Here is a 21807-nt window from a genome sequence, read left to right as displayed (position 1 = left end):
AAACACATTCATCAATCTAGCTAGTATTGGAAATACCCAGAGTTTGTAGTTAATGGTGTAAAACATGCAAAATAACGAGTACAGTCCTGATCAAGCCAGGCCAGCGCTCTGAATGAGACACTTACTCAAGTATTCTTTAGCAATAGCTGTTTAAAGAATCGGTCACTCCAGGTCAGTGATGCCCCCGATGTGTCATGTACTGTAGTAGTTTTATCCTCCCTACAATAACTCCATTGTCACAGTGGCAACGCTGATCAGATGGAGTCATACTAAGTAGGGAATCTTGGTCAAAATCTGACACACTCCAAAGTGTGCCTGCTCCCAGTAGAGTGACACATTGAGACTTCCCACCGTTCCCAACAATCTTTGAAAAATGGCTTCTGCCCTCCTCCTCCCGACTTACCGGCTCATTAGACCTGTGGGAAAGCCACCAGGTCATCGGAAGGAGCAGGAAATCAGTGACGAATTACTTCTCTCATTAACAAAAGAGGCTGCCCATCACCGATCACAGGCCAAGACAGTTATAGAGTTTCAGTAATGCTGCAAAATCAGTCTGTAAGGGGTCATGCTTTTAAATCAGGCACATTCAATAAACATTCAGAATTATGTCATCAGTGCCTTAAACATGCCTTACTAACTTTGCATTCACCATGCGACTGAAGGAACTGGTTCTCAGTGAGTCCACAATAGATGACATTGTGGAAATACTGATCTTATTGGCTAGACCTTACTGATTTTTAAACTCTTCTCTCCAACAGAAATAGCATGATGATCAAATTCAGGACCACCAACAGTTCACCCACAGCATCCATACTGAATCTTAAGTAAGTCTTAGTTTGATTCCACTTCATGCGTCTGCTGCAAAAAGACAACAAAACAATTTGAAGAATCGTGACAATTTTTCAGCCCAATCAGAATTTTCCATTTGCTCAAGAGGAGATCTGAGAAACAGTCACACACTGACCACTAAGAGCTACTTAACAGCTGTGAATGCTCTGGGTATCTCGTCCTTGAACGGTAATTTTGTTAGCTGTTAAACAATAACTTACTCAGATATCAGGCCATCTCTGCCTCTGGCATATCTCTGGTTGAAGAACTCTTCTTCCTCCTCTTCATCCTGATAAAGACAAAATGAATATACACATTTAATGAACACTTACTGTAACACCAGAGCTGCATTCTAATAAACGTCATTGATGGTGTGCGCTACATAAATAAAAATATTTTATTCTTAAAGGCAAAAACGGAAAAACGGTACAAACCTTTGTCAGTTCCTGAGCATTGGCCAGATTATCCACAGCGATGGCCAAAAAGACGTTCAGCAGTGTGTCTGTCATGAAGGCAGTTAAGAACAAACACACCAAACTCTGGGGACCTATTATGGTTTTAACTCCCCTCTCCCCTTCATAAATGCATATTGGTAAGACCGAAACAGATTTTGGGTTTGTATGAAAAAATCTCAATTCAAGCTCCATTTACTTGCTTTTTTCTGGCTTTCAATCGCAGCTCACAGTCTTCATCAGCAGAATAGAGGTGGCTCAGGTGTCATCATGTGACCTTAGTATGGAACGTCAGTCACATGATGACATGACATGGTCGTAAATGGGAGGAGGGTTCAAGGTGTTTTTGTTCAAAGATGATATTTGGCGTTGGATGTGAATGTCCTTTCAGAGCTTACTCCAGCGGTTCACTCTCGACTCCTGGTCGATGACTTTTGACTCCTTCACAGTCTATACTGTGATGTGGATTTGGTCTGGTGTCCACAGCTGATGTTGTTTGTTTCAGTGTCTCTTGTCCATGGTCCTTGATGTTTCACTGTATACTGCCCATTCCTATACTGGAACCCATAGCTGGTTAGCTTAGCTTAGCACAAAGACTGGAAACAGGGGGAAACAGCTAGCCTGGCTCTGTCCAAAGGTAAGAAAATCCACCTATCACCTACTATTCTAAAAATAGTGTATTTGAATATTTCTGCATACTGGGGTCCATAAACAGTATTGGAATTGCATAAATTGTGTATGACTGGGAAGCTGAGACTCTTGTGGATTCAATGAGCCCAATAGTATTAATGTGTGATGATGTTAGATCCCATAGTAGCTATTTCATCATAGTGAGATAATTTTTTGAAACTTAACCTCACTGTATAAAATGACCTACTGTGACCTCTAGGACAATAACAGCCTAATGAAACTTTACAACCACAAACCAGAGACCTAGGGCATTCAGAGGATGTATAGTAGGTATATTGACAATAAGAGGGTTTCTGAGCAATTTCTAGAACAGAGGTACTCGCCATCCAATCTCCAAATGTCAAAAGTTTTTGATACCAAATCACAGCAAGAATTTTTCTATGGCGTTCCTCAAGGTCTTGGTGTCTTAATGTGGTATTGTGGAGGGAGTTTTGAACATTTTTATCAATTTCGAGTGGTCAGAAATGGTTACATTTTGCACCAAATCTGTGTAACAAATGGTATCAACCCAAAAATTGCTACAACAACTTATGAGACATATTTGAGCATGGGAATGGCCATCATATATTTCCATCATAATGTTCTAAGCCCTTATACACTCTAAACTTTCAAAATTTGAATAGGCACCTAACCAAAACAAAATGTTTATTACAGATATATGATTAGAAAAACTTGACACAGTGCTGAGCTGCATCTCAAATTAATCTTCAGGATCCCAGCTTTCAGATGATGTATACCACCTCTATGGGGGCATATACTGTTACCCTGCTATCTCCCCCTCAAGATCCCCTGACCCCCCCTAAAAAAGACAAAAATGGGTCTATGGTAGGGAGAGGTGGAGTGGAAGAGGTTACACAGGGTGGAGTGGAAGAGGTTTGACAGTACATTTTGCTGGTAATGACTATTCTTTTACTGAAGCAAAAGGACTTTTACTTGTGATGGAGTATCCTTACACTGTGGTATTGCTACTTTTACTCAAGTAAAGTATCTGAATACTTCTTCCACGGTGCCATATCAGAGCTCTCTGGCCATTTATCAAAGGGTCAATAAGGATACAATTTCCAAACAGCGTGAGCACTATGAAGTAGATCGATGACCACATGCCATACTGCACTCCACCCTGCGAGCGGATCCCATTATACATCACCTCGTTCCAGTCCTCACCAGTCAAAATCTGTAGGCAAATGCACAGAATATTTAGAATAAATATATAATTACATTGCTCATATTTGATTCAAGAGAACATTGGCCTGAAAGTACATAAAACAGGAGACATATTCCCTGCAAACCAGTTGAAGATATGGTATTAAAAATAGCAGCTAGATGTGCTGATCAAAACACTCTTTCACAGAGCAGTTGGTTTTGTAGCAGATCTGATGTGGATTCGTTCACGTTTCACTTGTCTGATATTCATGTGCGCATATGTGTGCATGGATGTGTGGGATGATAGCGGAGGCAGGGGTGGAGAGCGAGTGAGCAGAGTTGTTTAATCTGCGCCTGGGGTGAGAAATATCCCAGGGTGCAATGTGTCATGGAGAGCAGGCAGAACGAGGGGATCTGTGGGAGCCAAACCTGAAACACTGTCATGATGGCAGCTGGAAATGTGTCAAAGTTGGTGGGAGTGTAATCTTCAAAGATGAACCTAGAGGGAAGGCAGATAGAAAGCAGGGTCAGATATGACCAAGGAAGAATAGGAGGAGGAAGAAGAAGAGGAGGATGCAGAGCTATTTTCATCCGGATATGTAATTCCCTCTCCCCTTCATCATAGATGCCATTGAAGAAACTGCTGTTCAGTTTACAGGGTGTAGCTCAAAACTGTGGCAGGATCAGATATGTAGGTTAAAATTGTTCTATGAAAATCAGTACCACAAATCAAAAGAAACTGAGAAGTGAGGATGTCAGTTTTGACGTCCTGAAGGCTTTACTCACCTTCCTCCAAAAAGCTGCATCCCCAGCAGAGCAAACACCACAATGAAGAGAAAGAGAAGAAAAAGCAGGCTGATAATGGACTTCATGGAGCTCATGAGGGACACAACCAGGTTCCTGAGAGAGGCCCAGTATCTGACAAAAAGAAATCACAGACTTTTTGTCTTTTTGAACAGAGCACTGTAAAAATACATACACATATATGCTACAACCCATGCCTAATTTAGCAGAAATGCATTGCTTTTGCATGTTGTCTCACTTACTTGGTGATCTTGAAAATTCTCAGAAGTCTCAGCGCCCTCAGTACACTGATCCCAAATGACATGCCAGGCCTGAAGAAGCCCCAAACCACCTCAAAGATGCTGCCGACAATGACCTGCAAAACATGTCAAACCCAAAGAACAAAAAATCATGTCCAATAGGCTCCATCTGACCAGCAGCACATTGGCAAAACCTCCTAGAGTAAATGAAAGTAGATGTGGGCATTTTGGACGGGTGTTTTTAATACCCTCTCAAATCTGCATGGCACAGTTATTGATCTTAACCCTTTGCCCGCCATGTTCGGGGTCCTGGAGGACTTAAAGATGCTGACCAAAGCTGCTGTTGACGACTGAAAAAGACCATATCACCGGTCCATAAATGCTGTTTGGAGGATTTATTAGCACACCTCAAACTCAAACAGTTAAACATACTACTCAAGGCTCAACCAGAGGGTTTTATATGATCTGGAAATGTTTTCTGTCCTATTTTTAAAAATTGGACAAGTTCCCATTAATGTGTACAATGTGCTCCCCTGTCCTTTAATTTTCCCTTGATATTATAGGGTGTTTATTTATGTGGTGACTACAGGCTGGTGTTAATGTTTGTATGTGATTAGTACATTTGTGACAATGGTTTACTGGTTTATTATATTCTGAAAATTGAATGAAAGTATTTGAATGATAAAAATCATGTCTTACAAGAAATCATTGCAAGACAAACCAGAAATCTTCACTGCTTTATCACTTAATTAGGATAATCCAAATTCCCCATTTTGCATGAGAAATTCAACTTTTTCCTTTGTGATATAAAACAGAGTTGCTTTGAGTCAATTTTTTTTCTTTTCTAGTGTAATACGGAGTCAGAATGAAAGATCTCACCCCACAGTCGAAGCAGTTGAAAGATGAATGGAAGTAGAGCCGGAAACCCAGACCATACATTTTCAAAAACATCTCAGCCAAAAACAGCCCCAGGAAAACAAACTCTGCATAATCTAGAGATGAGAAAACAAAAAAAGCAATTATATCAAAGGAGAAGGAGGCAGCTATCTGCCAAAAACAGTGCATTCATCAGACATGACCTGAATTATTTTTTAAAGTAATATAGTAAAAGTAAATCATAGAATAATGTACAAAACAAAACAAAAAAACAGCAAAACCATTCAAAACTGAAACCCACAGAGAAAAATGGTCAGCCAGTTGGGCTGGTTGTGGTGGACGATGGCAACGCAGATGGTGTTGAGAGCCACAAGACTGAGCACCATCAAGTAGAAAGTGTCTGTCTTCACCATGCGGCGGATGGAGATGCGTAACATGCGCTCTTTACGCCGCAGGTAGGCAGCGGGGCCACGTCGGCCGCTGCGGAAATTCATCCTCGATCGCGACATGCCTGAGAGAGAATCATGGAAGAGAATAGAGAAGTTCAAACATAAGAAGGCAGGAGGGTGAGGAAATGGTTACATGCAGGCGAAATATACAGTATGAGTATATATAACTGATCACACTGAAATGGTTAAGTCCTTCACTCACTGGCACTGGCAGCAGACGTGTCTGCAAACTTTTCGTCCCCTGGTGCTCCTCTCCGTGCACCAGTCTTCTTACTTGCTCTCTTTAATACTAAAAATGTTCCACAAAAACTTAAGGGTTATTAAAATTTTGAATTACTGAATTTCAATATATTTGAAATGAAAATGAAAACAACAAAGGAAGTGATGACTTCTCCAGTTAGTAGTAGGTTAGTAGAGTTATTGCACTTTTCTGTGTTATCTACAGTTATCAAAGAAAACTGACTCTGTGGATACAACAGTGCATACATATTGAATTGAATATATTCACATTATGATTCACAATGCAAGGATTTAGCACTCTAAGACCTCGGCCACTTACCCAAAGAGCACAGAGAGGCTATGATTGTGGTCAGTTTAACAGGTTGGTTAAGTACGTAACGTTGCTGGCGTCATCTATCGGTTACAGTGATAACTTTTTATCATTGCGTAAATGTTTGTTATGGCTTCATTAAGAGATCACAGGACCCTTACAGAAAAAACTACAATGCTCACAAGATATTTGGCACCTCCTTCACGAGAAGGAGCGGTGGCACTGCTGGAGAACAGAGGTGAGTTGAAAAGTTTAATGATGTGAAGGAAGAAGAGTGAAGGATTTTAAAACTTATTTTGCCGCCCATGCCTAAATGAATGAATAATCAATTAAGAAATAAAGCTTGAGGGACGCTAGCCTCCGCTTCTCACTCATCAATTTCATCATTTATTTGTTTCATTTTTACCTTTAATTTCAGTCTACTGCCTATTTTATAATATCTGACAGTGCAGAGCCATGACAGGTGGGACCCTTGTTTAATTCCTATTTGTTCTCATGCTGTATGTAAAGCAATTTGCAGGACTGAAAATATAAGGAGGAAGACTGCTGGTATGATGATTCATGTCATTATACATGTTTTCTCTCGCTCTCAATCTCTTTTTCTATATTTTTACACACTTTTCTGGCATGAGAAGACTCTCCTCATAAACTTAAAATTGACTCATTCACAATGTTTCCTGGATTATTAAACTGATTTTTATTTTCTTTGTGCATAAGAGCTGATAATTAAGTGACAAATGTATTACAACGTTCTTAATAACACAACGTGCATCCATCCTAGTCAGATTGCTGTTGTGAATTTTTACGTGTAAGTGATTCATAAGACTGCATGTTCAATTGCCAACATGTTTTTGTAACAAGGTGCATGTCTGAAGGGGGCTTTAGTTTCACCTGTGAGACTTAACTTGTAATGTTAAATCAAGCATTAGTATTGTTGCTATGGTTACCTGCAGCTTGCACAATGACTTACAGTACAGAGGTAGTTAAACTGTTGACCGGAACAAGGTTTGACATGTTTCAACATACAGTTAAAACAGACACCAGTTAATCCGATCAGACCGATCACATGTAATAATCATAGATGCATGTGTAATTTGATGTAGGTGTGATTAGTCTGAAGTGTGTAAACTCACCATCTAACGGCGATCTCCCTGAATTTTTATTCTCCTCTGCAAGCATTACCTCCTCTGTATAATAAAATAAAACAGGAGGTTATACACAGACAGATTTGTTTTTATGATAGCACAAATTTAAATCATCAGACCTGGAAATATACATTGCAGGATTGTATTCTTTAGGATGTCTGCAAACATTTACAGCAACTGAGGCCAAACCAGTAAACGCTGCGTTGAGAGCCCAATATGACCTTCTTTAGAAAAAGAGCTCTTATTCTCTCTTACAGTCTCCCAATATCTCTCTCTATCTCTCTCTCCCTTTTTCTCTCTCTCTCTTCCTACACTCACCCACATCCATGCACACATAAATATGCACCACAGCTCTCTCACATTCACATGCATGTAAACACACACACACACACACACACACACACATGCATGCACACAAATTTAAGTCAGTGAGTCAGTATCACCTTTTTCTCACCCTCTACTTGTGTGGGAGACTAGCAATGCAGATTTCCATTACAGCACTGTGTGTGTGTGTATGTGTGCAACTCAGCAGAGCTACTCTACTGTAGGTCCAAAAACTCTGAAAGTGTCTGTAGCAGAGCTGAAAAAAGACTGACGATTCCACTGTTAAATTATTGTAATCATACAGTATTGGTACATCTTAATTCTGACTCACAAAATAATAATGAAATTAAATTGTGCTGAAATCAAAGGAATAGTTTGACATTTTGGGAAATATGCTGTCTTGCCTTTTGAGGGTTAGATGAGCCAGTTTGCATAGCTTAGCAGAAAGCAGCCAGTTAGCTTAGCTTAGCATGGAAACAGGTGGAAACAGCTAGCTCTGTCCGAAGGTAACCAAATCCTCCTACCAGCACCTCTAAAACTCACTAATTAACACGTTTTATCTTGTTTGTTACATCTGTGCAAAAACCAAAGTGTAACAACAACAAGTTGTGGCTTTACGGGGGGTTTATGTGCTGGACTATTTGTTGACCGGAGCAGTGACTACCACCTGGCTCCAGCTTCATATTAAAAGCTGGAGTCAGGTGAGGAACTTTTGTCTCCCCCTTCTGGCAGTGAGAGTAATTACACAAACACTGTTGACGCGCGCTTATGATGTATGCCTACAGTGAGCTTGTCCCAAGTAGTTATCACAGTCCCAAGACAATTTAGGTAGAGTAAATGTAATGGCTACATAGTGGTACATCAAGTGGCTTCATTGGCGTGACTACATACACTACTACAACATTGCCAAAGCATATTAACACAAACTATACAATCACAATAAACAAAATAAACAATAAACATTGCTCAATAATGAAAATTCTCTCCAATGGACCTTTTTTTTCGGATCGCAGAGTTCTACATGGCTCTGGGTTGCTCCCCGCTTCTGCTCTGGCAAACCAATCATTGCTGGTTGGCGTAAAACGCATCATTACCGGTGCGCCAGCACGGGAATGTTGCCACAGACACCAGATTTAAAAACTCCATATACTGCGAAATACAGAGAGATTTACCTGGCGGTGATAGGTTTAATCAGCATTGTGTGAACTCGTTTGGCAAGGGCTTGAATGTAACGGACGTTCATTTATATGTAAAAGTCCCGCACTCTAGCTTTAACGGACACATACGAGTGGTATCACTCTCAGCAAGAAAGCGAATAAACATGTTTCCCAGAGTAAAGAAGTTTTCCTTTAAATGCTTTTGACTGCTTTGTACAGTTTTAAAAGGGTTATCGTTGCATTGTACTTTCTATTGTGCTTAACTTCTAAACTTGTCATGCATTTATATACATACACAGTATAAACTAGAAAGGTGGGAAAAAGTGAAAGAAAAAATCTGAAACAAATCACATAAGAGAGGTTCAAACTCATCCACAGCTCCTACTTTCTTATCAAAAATATACTTTTAGATCATTACTACACCTTTTAAACATTTTGGAATAACTTTTTTTGCTTGTCAGATGGCTTTCACACGTCAGGTGTTGTCTGTTGTTAACAAACCCTTCAATGATGATAGCAGAAAAACATCTGAAACCAAAATGCATAAAGTGGGACCAACAGCACTGCTCATGAGGTGAATATGAAGTAGTTCAGGTGTTGAACTGTGAGCAACTCTCAGTCCAGTAATTATGTCGTGTCAAAATATCCCTGAACAAGTTGGTGAAGCTTGCCTGCTCACTCAATCACTGTAAACCTCTGTATCTCTGTATACCAAGTGTGTGTCTGCACTTGTAAAGTTGTTCTGCTGCCCAGTACCTGCCCTGTCTATCCAGGCTCGGTAACCGTTCAGTTCTCGTTCCACCTGTTGCTGGCGGCGTAGCTTCATGAAGGCCCGCCTGTTCTCCACCCTCTCCCTCTCTTTGGCAAATTCTCTGAAGAGGGAAGCATTAAAAACTGCTGTCATAATGCATAATGCATACAAAAACACCCATGTAATACACATAGGAAGAGTCACACTCACCCCGACAGGACACCCAGCACTAGGTTCAGCACAAAGAACGAGCCAATAATGATGAGAGGAATGAAGTATATCCAGTTCCACGTGGGACCCAAGGCATCGTTGGTCTGAAATCCATAACGTCCATTCATTATTACACATACACAACACCTGCCTGATGTTTTCTGGTTCATTTGTTTCAGCAGAACTGAACTTCTTGAGCTCACGTTATAGAGAACGGCCGTCCATCCCTCCATGGTAATACACTGGAAGACGGTGAGTACAGCAAACAGGATGTTGTCGAACTGCGTGATGCCGTCATTAGGCCCAATCCAGGTGTCGTTGCAGTCATAACTCTCTGGACACTTCCTCACTCCGCAGGCGAACGCCAACTCTGATGAGTCAACAGTCTCATTTTCTACCAAAAAAAAGAAGCATATAGTAACTGTTATGATCTTTTGTTGATGCACACACACACACACATATATATGTATGTATGTATGTATGTAATGTCTACACTAGTAAACACTCATGTATTATTCTGGGCAGCAGGGCGTACTGCACTGCTGCTGACCTCAACCTCTGACTTCCCTGTGGCTACTATTGATTAATTGAATATTTCGTTGTTTAAAACCAGAACTTCTCCCTTTCTACACTTCAGTTTTTGTACAGATTAAACAAACGAGATATATCACATTAATTAATGAGCTTTAGAGGTGCTGGTAGGACGATTTTGTTACATTCGGACAGCAGTGCTAGCTGTTTCCAGTCAATGCTAAGCTAAGCTAATTGGTTGCTGGCTGTAACTTCATATTGAACAGCGAGACATAACAGTGGCATTGATCTTCTCATCTAACTCTTGGCAAGAAAGCGAATAAGCATATTTCCCAAAATATTTTCCAAAAATATCAAACTGCCCGATGGTGATGTCAGATACAGTATATTGTGCGAATATGCTTCTTTCCAAAAATGTTGAACAATTGCTTTAAGGAAATACTTAGTTTCTGCACACTGTATGGCCATTTTCACATGATGTTTTACTTTTCACCACATTTTAATCTCTTGATTGTTTTGCTCGTGCTTGTTGCATAACAACTAAATAAGCACTAAATTACACATTATGCGTTCTATGTAGATGGCAAATATATCACTACCCTTCCACTCAAAAATGTGTTTAGCTTATTGTTACTTCACTTGGATGTTTGAGCTTCACTGTGCAGAATGCACACTATAAGGGTGTTTTCCCTTTAATCTGCTTAAGGTGGAAAGTTCCTTTGTGCTCACCTTAAATCTGAGTTTAACACATGTACGTACGAGCAGGATTTTGTGACATCACAGTATGGTCATTGGTCCAACTCTGACAAGTGTGGAAACTTGAAACCGTCTTGCATCCAGTAGTTTTGAAATGAATAATATTTGCATATTTTTCAATGAGTGAGAAGGAGTATGTATGTAACTTTTTTGTGGAAAAACCATATCAGACACAAATTATTATTCTATATATAGTTTTATACAGTATGTCATCAAATTTTTCCTGATCTAAATACTATGAACTTATTCAGGTTTTATATCTCAGTCCATCATTGAGTTGTGTTGGGCGATGACAGTAAATACTGTGGTGTGGCATGGTGATTACAGAGTAGTTGTTGACTAATTAAACAGTAGCTAAATCAGCCAGCAACAACTCTAATAATACCTCAGAGCTTGCTGCTACTGTAATCTATGAAAGTCTCAGGCTCTCAGACAAACATGTTCACACCCACTGTTTGAGAACAATGAGTAAACCATACATTTGGTATACCTGCTGCTAAACCAGTCAAAGTCAATCATAAATAATTCAAAAACAAAGCATGACAACAATCTTCTAAAGGCACTGCTATTGTGATAAAAGCAGGCGCACCTCAGGACAGGACGTGTCCACAGATGGCGTAGTGGTCAAGAAAATCTACCTTTATACACTCAAACTGTTGGATTTCATCATAATGCCTTCCTTAAATAAAAACGAGAGGGTGTAAACTGTTGTAATTTACCTGTAATTTGATCTACTTTCACCAAATGAAGTGTGAAGACACCTTTCTATTTGAACTCTGAGAGACTGATACCAAAAGATGCTGTTTACATTGATGTTTAAAATGGCGTCACAACATTTGTCTCCCTTCAAACTTGAGTGGGAATATCTTTTGATTTCATCTTATCTACATATTATTCTTATTATTATTATTAAACAGGGACATCACAAACACAGTTAAAAAGTATTTCAGGAGGTGTTTTAAGACGTGTGCTGTTGGTAAAACACTTGCACTAACTCAGGACCGAATCCAAAGCTTTTTCTCGTGTGTCCAACTATTTACTTTCTGTTTAAAAAAGAAATTAATATAAAACAAAATACATGTGGTGAGTGGACTGCCCTCTTTGCTTTCCAACATAAAGAGACTGTTAGCCGGGTGTGTGGACCGTATACCGTGGATGTCGGCAGATGGCAGGCAGGTGTGGTGAAGCTTCCCACTGTAGAACTCCAGACCGATGATGGCAAACATTAGGATGGCGAAGAACAAGAGGAGGCCAATCTGGAGCAGCGGGATCATGGCCTTCATGATGGACTTCAGCACAATCTGTAGGCCTTAAAGTATTTACAAAGAAAAAGACATCTGGTTCACAAATAACACCACAGTATGTAAATGAAAGGCCAACTCCACCAATGTATTTGTCAGTACTATCTATTGTATGTTGGCTCACCTGCAGTAAATGTTAAAATTAAATCAGCTTATTATAAATTGCATGTGAATTGTATTTTCCCTGAGTTTGTACCATCACAGTGATAGCAGTTTCTATAAAAGGTTGTCCCATTCTACCAAAACTCAATTTAAGAGATTAAAGAAAAAATATTCAGGAGCCTCCAACTCTGCCATAATTTTGCTTTTACACTTCAGTGCTTCAAGATGAACAAAACAGAATGAAGTCTTGTTAATATAAACCCAGTAATTAGCTGTCAAGAATGGCAAAGACTGCAAAACACATGCTTTTCAACATGTCGTTCAACATGTTTCTACGTGTCTAAGCTGTGAAAAACTCTTTAGACACCTACAAAACAACGGAGCTGTTTTAGAGTATGGGGGATTTTATAAATATTTCTGACATACACGTTCTCAAACAACTAGATTTGTGAGCTGAAAAATTCCTAAAAATCACCCACAAAGAATAATCACTTGTTATATGCATGCAGTATTATACCAGTTTGTTTGACCTTACGGTGCAGGATAAGAGGTCAGTAACTGACTCACTGGGGATCCCGGAGACGAGTTTGAGAGGTCTCAGCACTCGCACGGCCCTCAGGGTCCGAAGGTCGACTGGGATGTTCATGTGGGCACCGGCAGTGGCCAGGATCCTGATGGACAACACACACAGGCATTATGGATACAGTGTACTTGATTCAGAGATATTTTTGATTGTAGGACTGTTAGGCAGACTGTACATTGTTATCTTTTATTATTTTGTTAAGACAGTTCAGTTAATAGCCATTACTTGTGATGTCCTGAAAAAGCAAAAAGACATTCGGGTTAAAATAGAGAAAATGCAAGAGGGACATGTAAAAACATCCATTAGCAGCTAAATCTGCTACAAAGCCTCTCTTACCTTTCTTGAGATTAATGTTTTCTGTCTGTGGTGTTTGACCAATTTAGTGACAAAAATAGGTAAAAGGCAACAAATGGATTGTAATTCAAGGACAGTTTTGGTGATGAGTCATTTTAAAGGAAAAAGGCAAAAAACTGATTTGATGTCATGCAGCGGTACAGTATATCCATTTAGTGTACCAGACTTGCAAAGAATGCACAGCCACATACACCTGGCAGGCATCTCTACTCACATCTGCCCACGCACACATTGATGTCTCTCCACCTACACACAAACACTGAAAAACAGCATCAGGAGCAACTGACAGGCAATATCTTACCAACGTATACCAGAAATCACAGATGAATGTTTATTGTAGTGATGGCAAAAGCAGGTTTTGTGTTCTTTTTTAATAAGGAAACAATAATGTTATAATAAACAATACAAAAGTGCAGCAAAAATTTAATTTAGCATCATTTTGCATCTTAAGTCAGTATCAACCAAGCCAATTTGATGACCCGTAACCATTAATGCTTTCACTGATGAAAATGTGAAAATTATCTTAGAAGTCATAATTATTTTCCAGATTTCTCTCTCTGTGTGTTACACGCACACAGATACAAATATACAAACTCATAAAATCTTTGGGCAATGTTAAGAAGTGTGGGGGAGGGTATGTGTGTGTGTGTGTGTGTGTGTGTGTGTGTGTGTGTGTGTGTGTGTGTGTGAGCAGGGGGGTAGAAAGTACATGGCAGAAAACCAAGTGTAAGCCCACGCAGAATCTCTCCTGAAAGCAGTGGGAGGGAGAGAGGCCGAATGAGCGAGTGAATGAGTGAGGCCACGTTCACACTACTGCGGATAAACCTGAAGACGCTGTTCAAAGTGGCAGAATCTCACTGTCCAAACCAGGAAGAGTTCAGGGCCTTTTCTAAAAGTTTACTGTCAGTATTGAATGGTACAATATGTGTAGGATGGCTGAGCAAGCAACTGTTTGCTGGGGTTACAGATAAACTAAAGAAATGGATCACATCAAAATATTGTCATGATTTAAATGAGTATATTTTCTTTCCACATTAAAATGCGAGCTAGCGAAAAATATTGGAGATGGTTTTCACAATGTTTTTAGTTGCTGACTAGTACTCCCCATTACAAGTGAACTGAACTTCATGTGTAAAATCAAAACAAGCCAATTAAAAAATAACCCGGAATATGGTTATAACGGCAGATGATGTAAGTTTTTCAGTTGAATTTTCAGTACATTTCAGGAGAAATTCCTGTGTTGTCCTGTGCTGTACTAAACTGGCTTAGAGTAGGCAGCCTCTAGGCACAGGTCAAGATAATGTGACATGATCCAGGTTATTTTTAGACATGCTAGTGGCATGGCTCTAGGGATAGCAATGTTAAGTTTGTTGGTTGGTCGATTGGTCGGTCCACCACTTTGTATTGACATTCATGGTGATCCCGACTTGTCCTCTAGTGCCACCAGTTTGCGGTTTTGACTGAAATTTCTACTATAGTATGGATTGCCATTAAATTTGGTATACACATTCACCTCCCCCTAATTACTTTAACGATCCCTTAACTTTTCCTTTAGCACCATCAACAGGTCAAAAAATTAATTTGATATTTCCGTTTATAACCAAATACCTGCAAAACCAATGACATTCCCATCAGCCCCAGCTATACTTTGTGTTTTGTGCTAATTAGCAAATATTAGCATGCTAACATGGTAAACTAAGATGGTAAACATTATACCTGCATAACATCAGCATCTTAGCATTGTCATTGTGAGCATGTTAGCATGCCGACATTAGCATTTAGCTCAGTATAGCCTCCCACAGTTGCTAGCATGGCTGTAGACTCTTAGTCTTGTCTTAGACTTGACAAAGCTCCTCCAGATCCACAGAGGACATTATACAACATTATAGCAGGCTGAGTGTGCTCCTCAAGGAAAAAGAAATCTGAACTTGATGTGTAAAGTCTGTGGAGTTTAATGTGGACGTTGATACAAAAAACCTCAAATATGCTTCTAAAAAGAAATTCCTGTACTCTCCTGTGATGTACTAAATGGGCAAAAGCATAATAAAATAAATGAAAATGGCATTACTGCATAAGCACTGCCGCTCTTTGCTCCAGCACAAAATGATTGAGTGTTAACCGGCACACTAACAATTTAATTTCAGTAAGATTAAAGCAATAGTCAGAATTCAGCAAACATTTATCCAGATTTTTATTATTAATCAGATTAAGGTTGAAATTGATTATTCAAATCAATGTGGTATCTGTACACCTTAGTCTGACTTTATTTCTATGTTTCAAGTATGTGCATGTGTCAGAAGTGCTGCTTCTACACACAAATAACGACACAGCTAGCAGTGGTGGAATCTCAAATCAAATGAATTTAAATAAATCAACACGACAAACACTAAACACAAATGAAGTCTTTCTATTTGCCTTTCTCTTATTTTGTGGCACTTATGATGATACCAAACAATCAGTATTACTTTAGTGTGGTTATTAGCAGTAATTGGGTTTTAGTGTGCATGTAAATGTATTGAGTGAGTGAGTGAGTGAGCGAGCAAGCGAGTGAGTCAGACAGAGATGACACAGCGAGAGACACTGAGACAAGGGCGAAAGCAGAGGAGTGGAAGTCTGTGGAAATAGCCTTCAAACCAAACACGCTGAACAAAGGCAGGCAGCAGCACAGCTCCTTTAAGGCTGCACTTTGAGCACAACAATTCAGTGGAGGCTCCCTCAAAATTAAAGCAAATATTCTGTCTGCTTGTGGTAGCTCATGAATCATCCCTACACACACACAGAGGCCATTTCTTTTGTTTAGTTTAGAAATTGTTTTCCCACAGAAACAAAATTCACTGACACAATCAGTAATCATGCAAACCAACATTTTTGTAGCCTTTCAGCTTCCAATATCATACATATATTTATGAAGTTTACTTGAGATGCTGTATGGACCAATATGCATCTAACCTCTTTGGGAACACAAAATATTATTGGATAAATTCTAAATTTCGGGAGCAGTCCTAAACTGGTTTAAATTACTTCATATAGGGTTCCACAGGGTTCAATTCTTGGTCCTGTTTTATTTCATCTCTACATGCTTCCATAAGTTCACATTATTCACAATAACAATATTTCATCATTATGTAGATGACGGTCAACATTACTTATCACTGTCTTCTGACGACTTTCTGACGATTCATTGCATTGTTGTCGGTGCTCTACAACGTGGGCAAAAGATTAGTGCTCATTGTACCTCCGTGTCAATTAAAACCGCAAAACAAATCAGGAATCTCAGTGTAATAAACTCTGACCTAACTTTGGCAACCACATCAATTCTGTGACAAGATCGGTTTATTATCTAAAAAATATAAAAAAGAATAAGAGCTCTCATGTCTACAGCTGACACATTCATTCATCACTGGTAAATTAGATTACTGTGACCCCCTGTATCCGGGTTAACCCCAAAAGTCCTAAAAAACTGTATCTTATTCAGAATGGTGCTGCCAGAATCCTGACAAAGAGAAAGAGAGTAGAACATATTATATATAAATCAGTTAATGGCATAGCCCCAAAATATATTGCTGACCATCTTCCTCTACAAAAGGTTGCTTGCTGTTCAGTGAGAACAAAGATGGATGAATCCTCTTTCAGTTACAACGCACCACACAGATCTATGGTGTGCCCCAGGTCTGACCGCCTTTAAAACCCTATTATTATTATTATTATTATTATTATTATTATCTTTATTAGATAGCGGTGTTTACCTGTATCTTAGGAGAAGTATAACTCTTTAAATGTTCAAATGTTTGTGTAACAATCTCCTGTTTTATTGTTCTATATAACTAAATTTGCCTTGCCTTGCTTATCCTGCATTTTGCCAGCACCCTCAGAAGAAATCTTTTGCAGGAGTGAAAATTCCCTTAAAGGGAATAAAGAATTTGTAATGAAATGAATGCAGACAGAAAAATGTCAAATCTCACAGTACAAACACTCATAGCATCACTTTATCAGGGCTTTCAGTACAGTAAAGAGACACTGATACACAGCTACACACACACACCCCTCTGCAGATTCAACTCTGTAACAATCCAGCAGCGAGTTAATGTGCATACTGAAAGGCTAATCTCTTCCTCGTTGGCTCTTTAAGTGAAGAACTGTTGCACAGTATTGTACCAAACTGGCTCTGGAGAGGCTGAATTCATTACATGCACAGAATGCAGCCTCTCCCACACACCTCCACCTACACTAAGAACACCACCAAAAACTACAGTAATCAGCAGCATCACGTTGCTCACCATTTCAACACAGCTCCGCATATGGTAATGTGCAGTTGACTCAACATCAACATAATGCATCAACAAATTAATGACTTTGAATTAAATCTGGAAAAAACATAAACCATGCGTGTAATGGAAACATTAATGGTGCTCTGTTGAATTGGGATTACATAAAAAAAGACATTTATTCACTATTAGTCATAGAATAAATGGCTGCGTGTATATTTTCCCAAAGAAAACCCACCTGGGACTGTAAGCTATTGTTTGTTCAGTTCAATTATAAGAGCAAAATTAGAGCTGAGACCACTGCAGCCATCCTGGAATAATACACATGATTTTGACGAGATCTTGAAGTTTTACTCTTAATTCCTGAATTACTTTTGTGAGTCACTGACATGGTTGGAAACACTTTTGGGTGCAATTTCCATTTGCAATTTCACTCAATTTGAGGTTGCAGATGTGCAGTGGGGCTGGTTACTGGTGGGTGTAAATGCAATCCCAATCATGTGCCACATACAGGTAGATCAGACTAATTTACCAACATGTATGGACACAAGGACATAAGGCAATCTGCCCTGGAGCCCTAGACCCCAGACCTCCAGAACTGGGTTGCACCTGCATATAAAATAAGTGGACGACACCCATTGGTTTGTGCACTGCTGATTTTAAGCCTCTAGTTTGGCATTTTGGCCGCTATGTTGTATAAGCTGTAACATAACTTCCAAAAATAACAATTATATGGGGTCAAACAATGTATTTAACGTAACGTGGAAATGACTTTATTTTATTTATATAAGCATACATAGGGGGGAAATGCATGTTTCAGTAGTATTCATACAATTGAATAAGTGGGAAATAGGCTAATCTAACTGAAAGTCAGTATATTGTGTTATTTTTGTGAAATATAATTTAAAAACTTCCCGATTTATTATTAAACAGCGTTTTGATCAAGTGTCAGGTCAGATGTGTCGACTACATCCCATTAGCTATGCAACAGTTACACCTGGCAGTTAATGGTAACTGTAAATATTTAGTAACTAAACTAATTTCTGTGAAAGAACTAGTTTGTGTGGTGCAACCCGTTTCAATTTAGTGATTTGTAAACACTTACAACTAAGTTTGGACTTAGCATTGTTATTTGATTTTAGATTGATGGCACATGTGTCGGCTTTGTGTCAACATCTAGGTTTAAGACATTAATCATTTTTGTTTATATTTTGCTCACATTTACATATTTCCACATAAAGTTGCATTTACAGTAATTAAATTAGCACAAACGAACAGAGAGACTGTGATGGATGCTGCCACACCTCGGATTTGAATGTTGGTGACCCTCCTGCACTCATCATAGTTTTCTTTATATTTTACACTTAATAGTTAATTTACTCTTTTAGTTTGACCTTTAGACCTTTATGCACATAACTTTGTTTTAGCGCGGTGCCAGTGATGGAGAAAGGTCTGGCTGAACCTATTATCATTCTGGTATAGGGGGAAAAAATGCTCTGGCTTGTTTGTATTTCTTTAACCCAATCCCTCTTTTCAGTTTAAAATTACCTATTTATTGATATTTATTCATACTTCTATTACTGCTGTGCAATATCCACTGTCTCGTAATCATCTTAATAAGCTACACTTAACTTGACAGTACATGCACTACTACTTATTACTTATATATATATACATGTTATACCGTACATACTTATCATCAACCGGTAAATCCACTTTGTAATTTACACTTATTTTAATTTTATACTTATATCCACTTTGTACTTAATTTATCTTGCCTGTATTATAGTGTATTATATATATTTTTTTGCTTAGTACTTCTATTCCTGTGTGCACTGACGTGATAGTGAGCAGCTGTAACAAAAGAGTTTCCCCTCGGGGATCAATAAAGTATTTCTGATTCTGATTCTGACAACCGTCTTGGGCAGCGCTAAGCCCTGGATGCAGCGACGGTGCCCTTGCGAAACAGTAACATGCAGAGAGCAGAAAGGGAGGACTCCTCATGCCTGCCAACTCAGTCCCTCACAGAGACAGAAACAGTTGGGCCGGGCAGTAGTATTCAAATGTGGGAGCACTGGTTGGTTTTTGGGTTTCTGAAAGTTGCCTTGTACTTCTCTGTGCTCTGGGCCCCCTAATAGATTAATGCAGGCCATTTATGTACATACACATTAAATGCTACAGATGAAAACTGCTTTGGCGTGTAATGACAGACACACAAGAATGAGACTTTTCTCCCTCCTGTGTGTCTGTCTTTGTGCCAGATGGCTAATGAATCACTTCCAACTCCCACCCAGTTGTATTATTCATCCTGTCTAAAGAGCAACAATTTTAGCAAAGTGTCACACTCTGTAAGAGGGATGTGCAGACTGGGGCAACAAGGGAAAGCTGATGTCCTTCATACAACATGATTGGATGCTGACAGTGATAAACACACACACACACAAGGGCACATGTGCAGGCACAGCTGGGGATCACTATCATTAAGGTCTGATGAGGGAGTTAGAGCTAATTTAACAACATGAGGGCAACAGGTTCACTGGCAATCTGTACCTTCAGCCTTATAAATGGAGTAACAAGCACACACACTAACACATCCACAAGTAATTTGGGAGACATTTTATTGCTAATCAAAGCATCAAGTCCACCTGTGCCAATCTGTTTGCCGCAGGATATAATTGACCATTTTAGGAATCCCAGTGAATTAAATTGGTTTGTGGGTAAGTTGTTCTAGCTGTGGTCCTTTTTGCTACACACTCTTCACTCAGATTAAGGATTTTAATTGAGCTCAGTGTCCCAGCAGATTCGCTTCTAGCAATTCATTAATATGAAATGGAATGAATGCCGCCAGCGCTGGCCCAGTGGCCTCGATTTTATTCCCAAACGGCCTCTATGACACATGTGTGTTTTCTTTTAAGTCTGACTTACTTGTACTGTGCCACCAGAGTGAGAGAGAGTCACAGTGTGTGTGTGTGTGTGTGTGTGTGTGTGTGTGTGACAGGGAGAGAGAGAGGAGAGCGGCATATGTGCTACCAGAAAATGTGTCAGATAGGTGGCAGGAAACCAGGTCGTCAGTTACCAACCAGCTGTGGCTGGAATTGGGCATAATGATCTGTGGGCTACAGAAAGTACAATGACGACTTTGTGCATTTTATACTGTATTAAATGAGCTTAACTCCAACAGTTGAGTGTATAGAAACCAGTGAAATTCCATGTTCAACTTCATGGTGTGGTTACAGGTTCAACAAAGCACACCTAACCCTGACCACACTCCACCATACACATCAGTGATGCTTGGTGTGGTCAGGGCTTGAAACTAGAGAGGGAATTGAAACACTACCTTTCCGCCTGGTCTGATTTTTTTTAGCCACTTGGGGGCAGCGGAAACAAGTTGTGAACACATCACTGACATAACATCACTTTTTAAGCTAATATGGGGAATTTGTTAGCAAACAGTTGCTTATTTACACATACAGCAGTTACAGAGCAGTATTATCATTAATTTGGAGTCGTGTTAATTTAATGTCCAGTGAATTTAAGTCCAGTACTCATTTTTTAGCTCTGATTTTGGTCTCTAACTCCTGAGGGAAATATCCGGCTCTTTAGCTGCCAAATGCTCCATTATGTTCACCAGCTAGTTGCTAACTGTGTCTGTCTGCTGTTTGGTGTTGAGCAGGTAGTGTGCATCGAGTTTTTAGAGCTTATTGCTGTAATCAGTTGCTATGAGATGGGTGAGAGTGAACCAAAGCAGTGAAGTTGAGGGCAGGACAGCTAAACAATAAGCTGAAATCCGGTATAAAGCTCTGTGAAGCCGAGGGGAGCTGCAGATTCAGGTGATTATTCTCTGTAGGTTCATCACTACGAGCGACTGCTCTCACATTGTCACCTTAACAAAAACTGTCCAATCTTGTATGAAGATTCCTTGTGTAAATTAATTGTATAAACATTATTGGACTTAAACACAACCCAGAACATCAAAACTGACAAGTGTGAGTCAAAACATACAGTGGTGTCTTTGTGTTTTGTATGCTCTAATTCATGAAGGGTGTTCCTGGGCAATGGGTATTTCTTGTTTTGATGAATGACTGATTCATTGCCCAACAAAATCAATAAACACCGAATTACAAAAATATGTGCCCATTGGCTTTAGTCAGTTTATTGAGAAAAGAATCGTACAAAATTAATCAATAATGAAAATAATTGTTAGTTGTAGCCCTATGTGTATGTGAGGCACACATTTTCAAGTTCCCACCAATGTGTTTTAGAGGACTGTAAGTGGGTCCACACCACAGCTGAACTC

The 21807-nt window shown here is 39.4% G+C and overlaps 1 protein-coding gene across 7 annotated transcripts in view; it reads right to left on the bottom strand.

The window, feature by feature from the left end:
• Positions 1-21807, bottom strand: part of cacna1eb (calcium channel, voltage-dependent, R type, alpha 1E subunit b) — a 65931-nt gene that overhangs the window by 25466 nt on the left and 18658 nt on the right. For all 7 annotated transcript variants that reach the window (XM_044220539.1, XM_044220540.1, XM_044220542.1 and 4 more), the window contains 15 exons: positions 12876-12979; positions 12056-12214; positions 9822-10012; positions 9619-9722; positions 9414-9529; positions 7165-7218; positions 5684-5770; positions 5334-5543; positions 5036-5148; positions 4160-4272; positions 3900-4031; positions 3543-3612; positions 3027-3144; positions 1263-1330; positions 1050-1117 (listed from right to left, as the gene is read on the bottom strand). In XM_044220539.1, coding sequence (XP_044076474.1) covers positions 1050-1117; positions 1263-1330; positions 3027-3144; positions 3543-3612; positions 3900-4031; positions 4160-4272; positions 5036-5148; positions 5334-5543; positions 5684-5770; positions 7165-7218; positions 9414-9529; positions 9619-9722; positions 9822-10012; positions 12056-12214; positions 12876-12979 — 1707 coding nt within the window. The remainder of the gene's footprint in view (positions 1-1049; positions 1118-1262; positions 1331-3026; positions 3145-3542; positions 3613-3899; positions 4032-4159; positions 4273-5035; positions 5149-5333; positions 5544-5683; positions 5771-7164; positions 7219-9413; positions 9530-9618; positions 9723-9821; positions 10013-12055; positions 12215-12875; positions 12980-21807) is intronic.

Source organism: Siniperca chuatsi, linkage group LG13 (genome assembly GCF_020085105.1).
Source record: "Siniperca chuatsi isolate FFG_IHB_CAS linkage group LG13, ASM2008510v1, whole genome shotgun sequence".
Taxonomy (NCBI): Eukaryota; Metazoa; Chordata; class Actinopteri; order Centrarchiformes; family Sinipercidae; genus Siniperca; species Siniperca chuatsi.
This window is presented reverse-complemented; position numbering and strand designations above follow the sequence as displayed.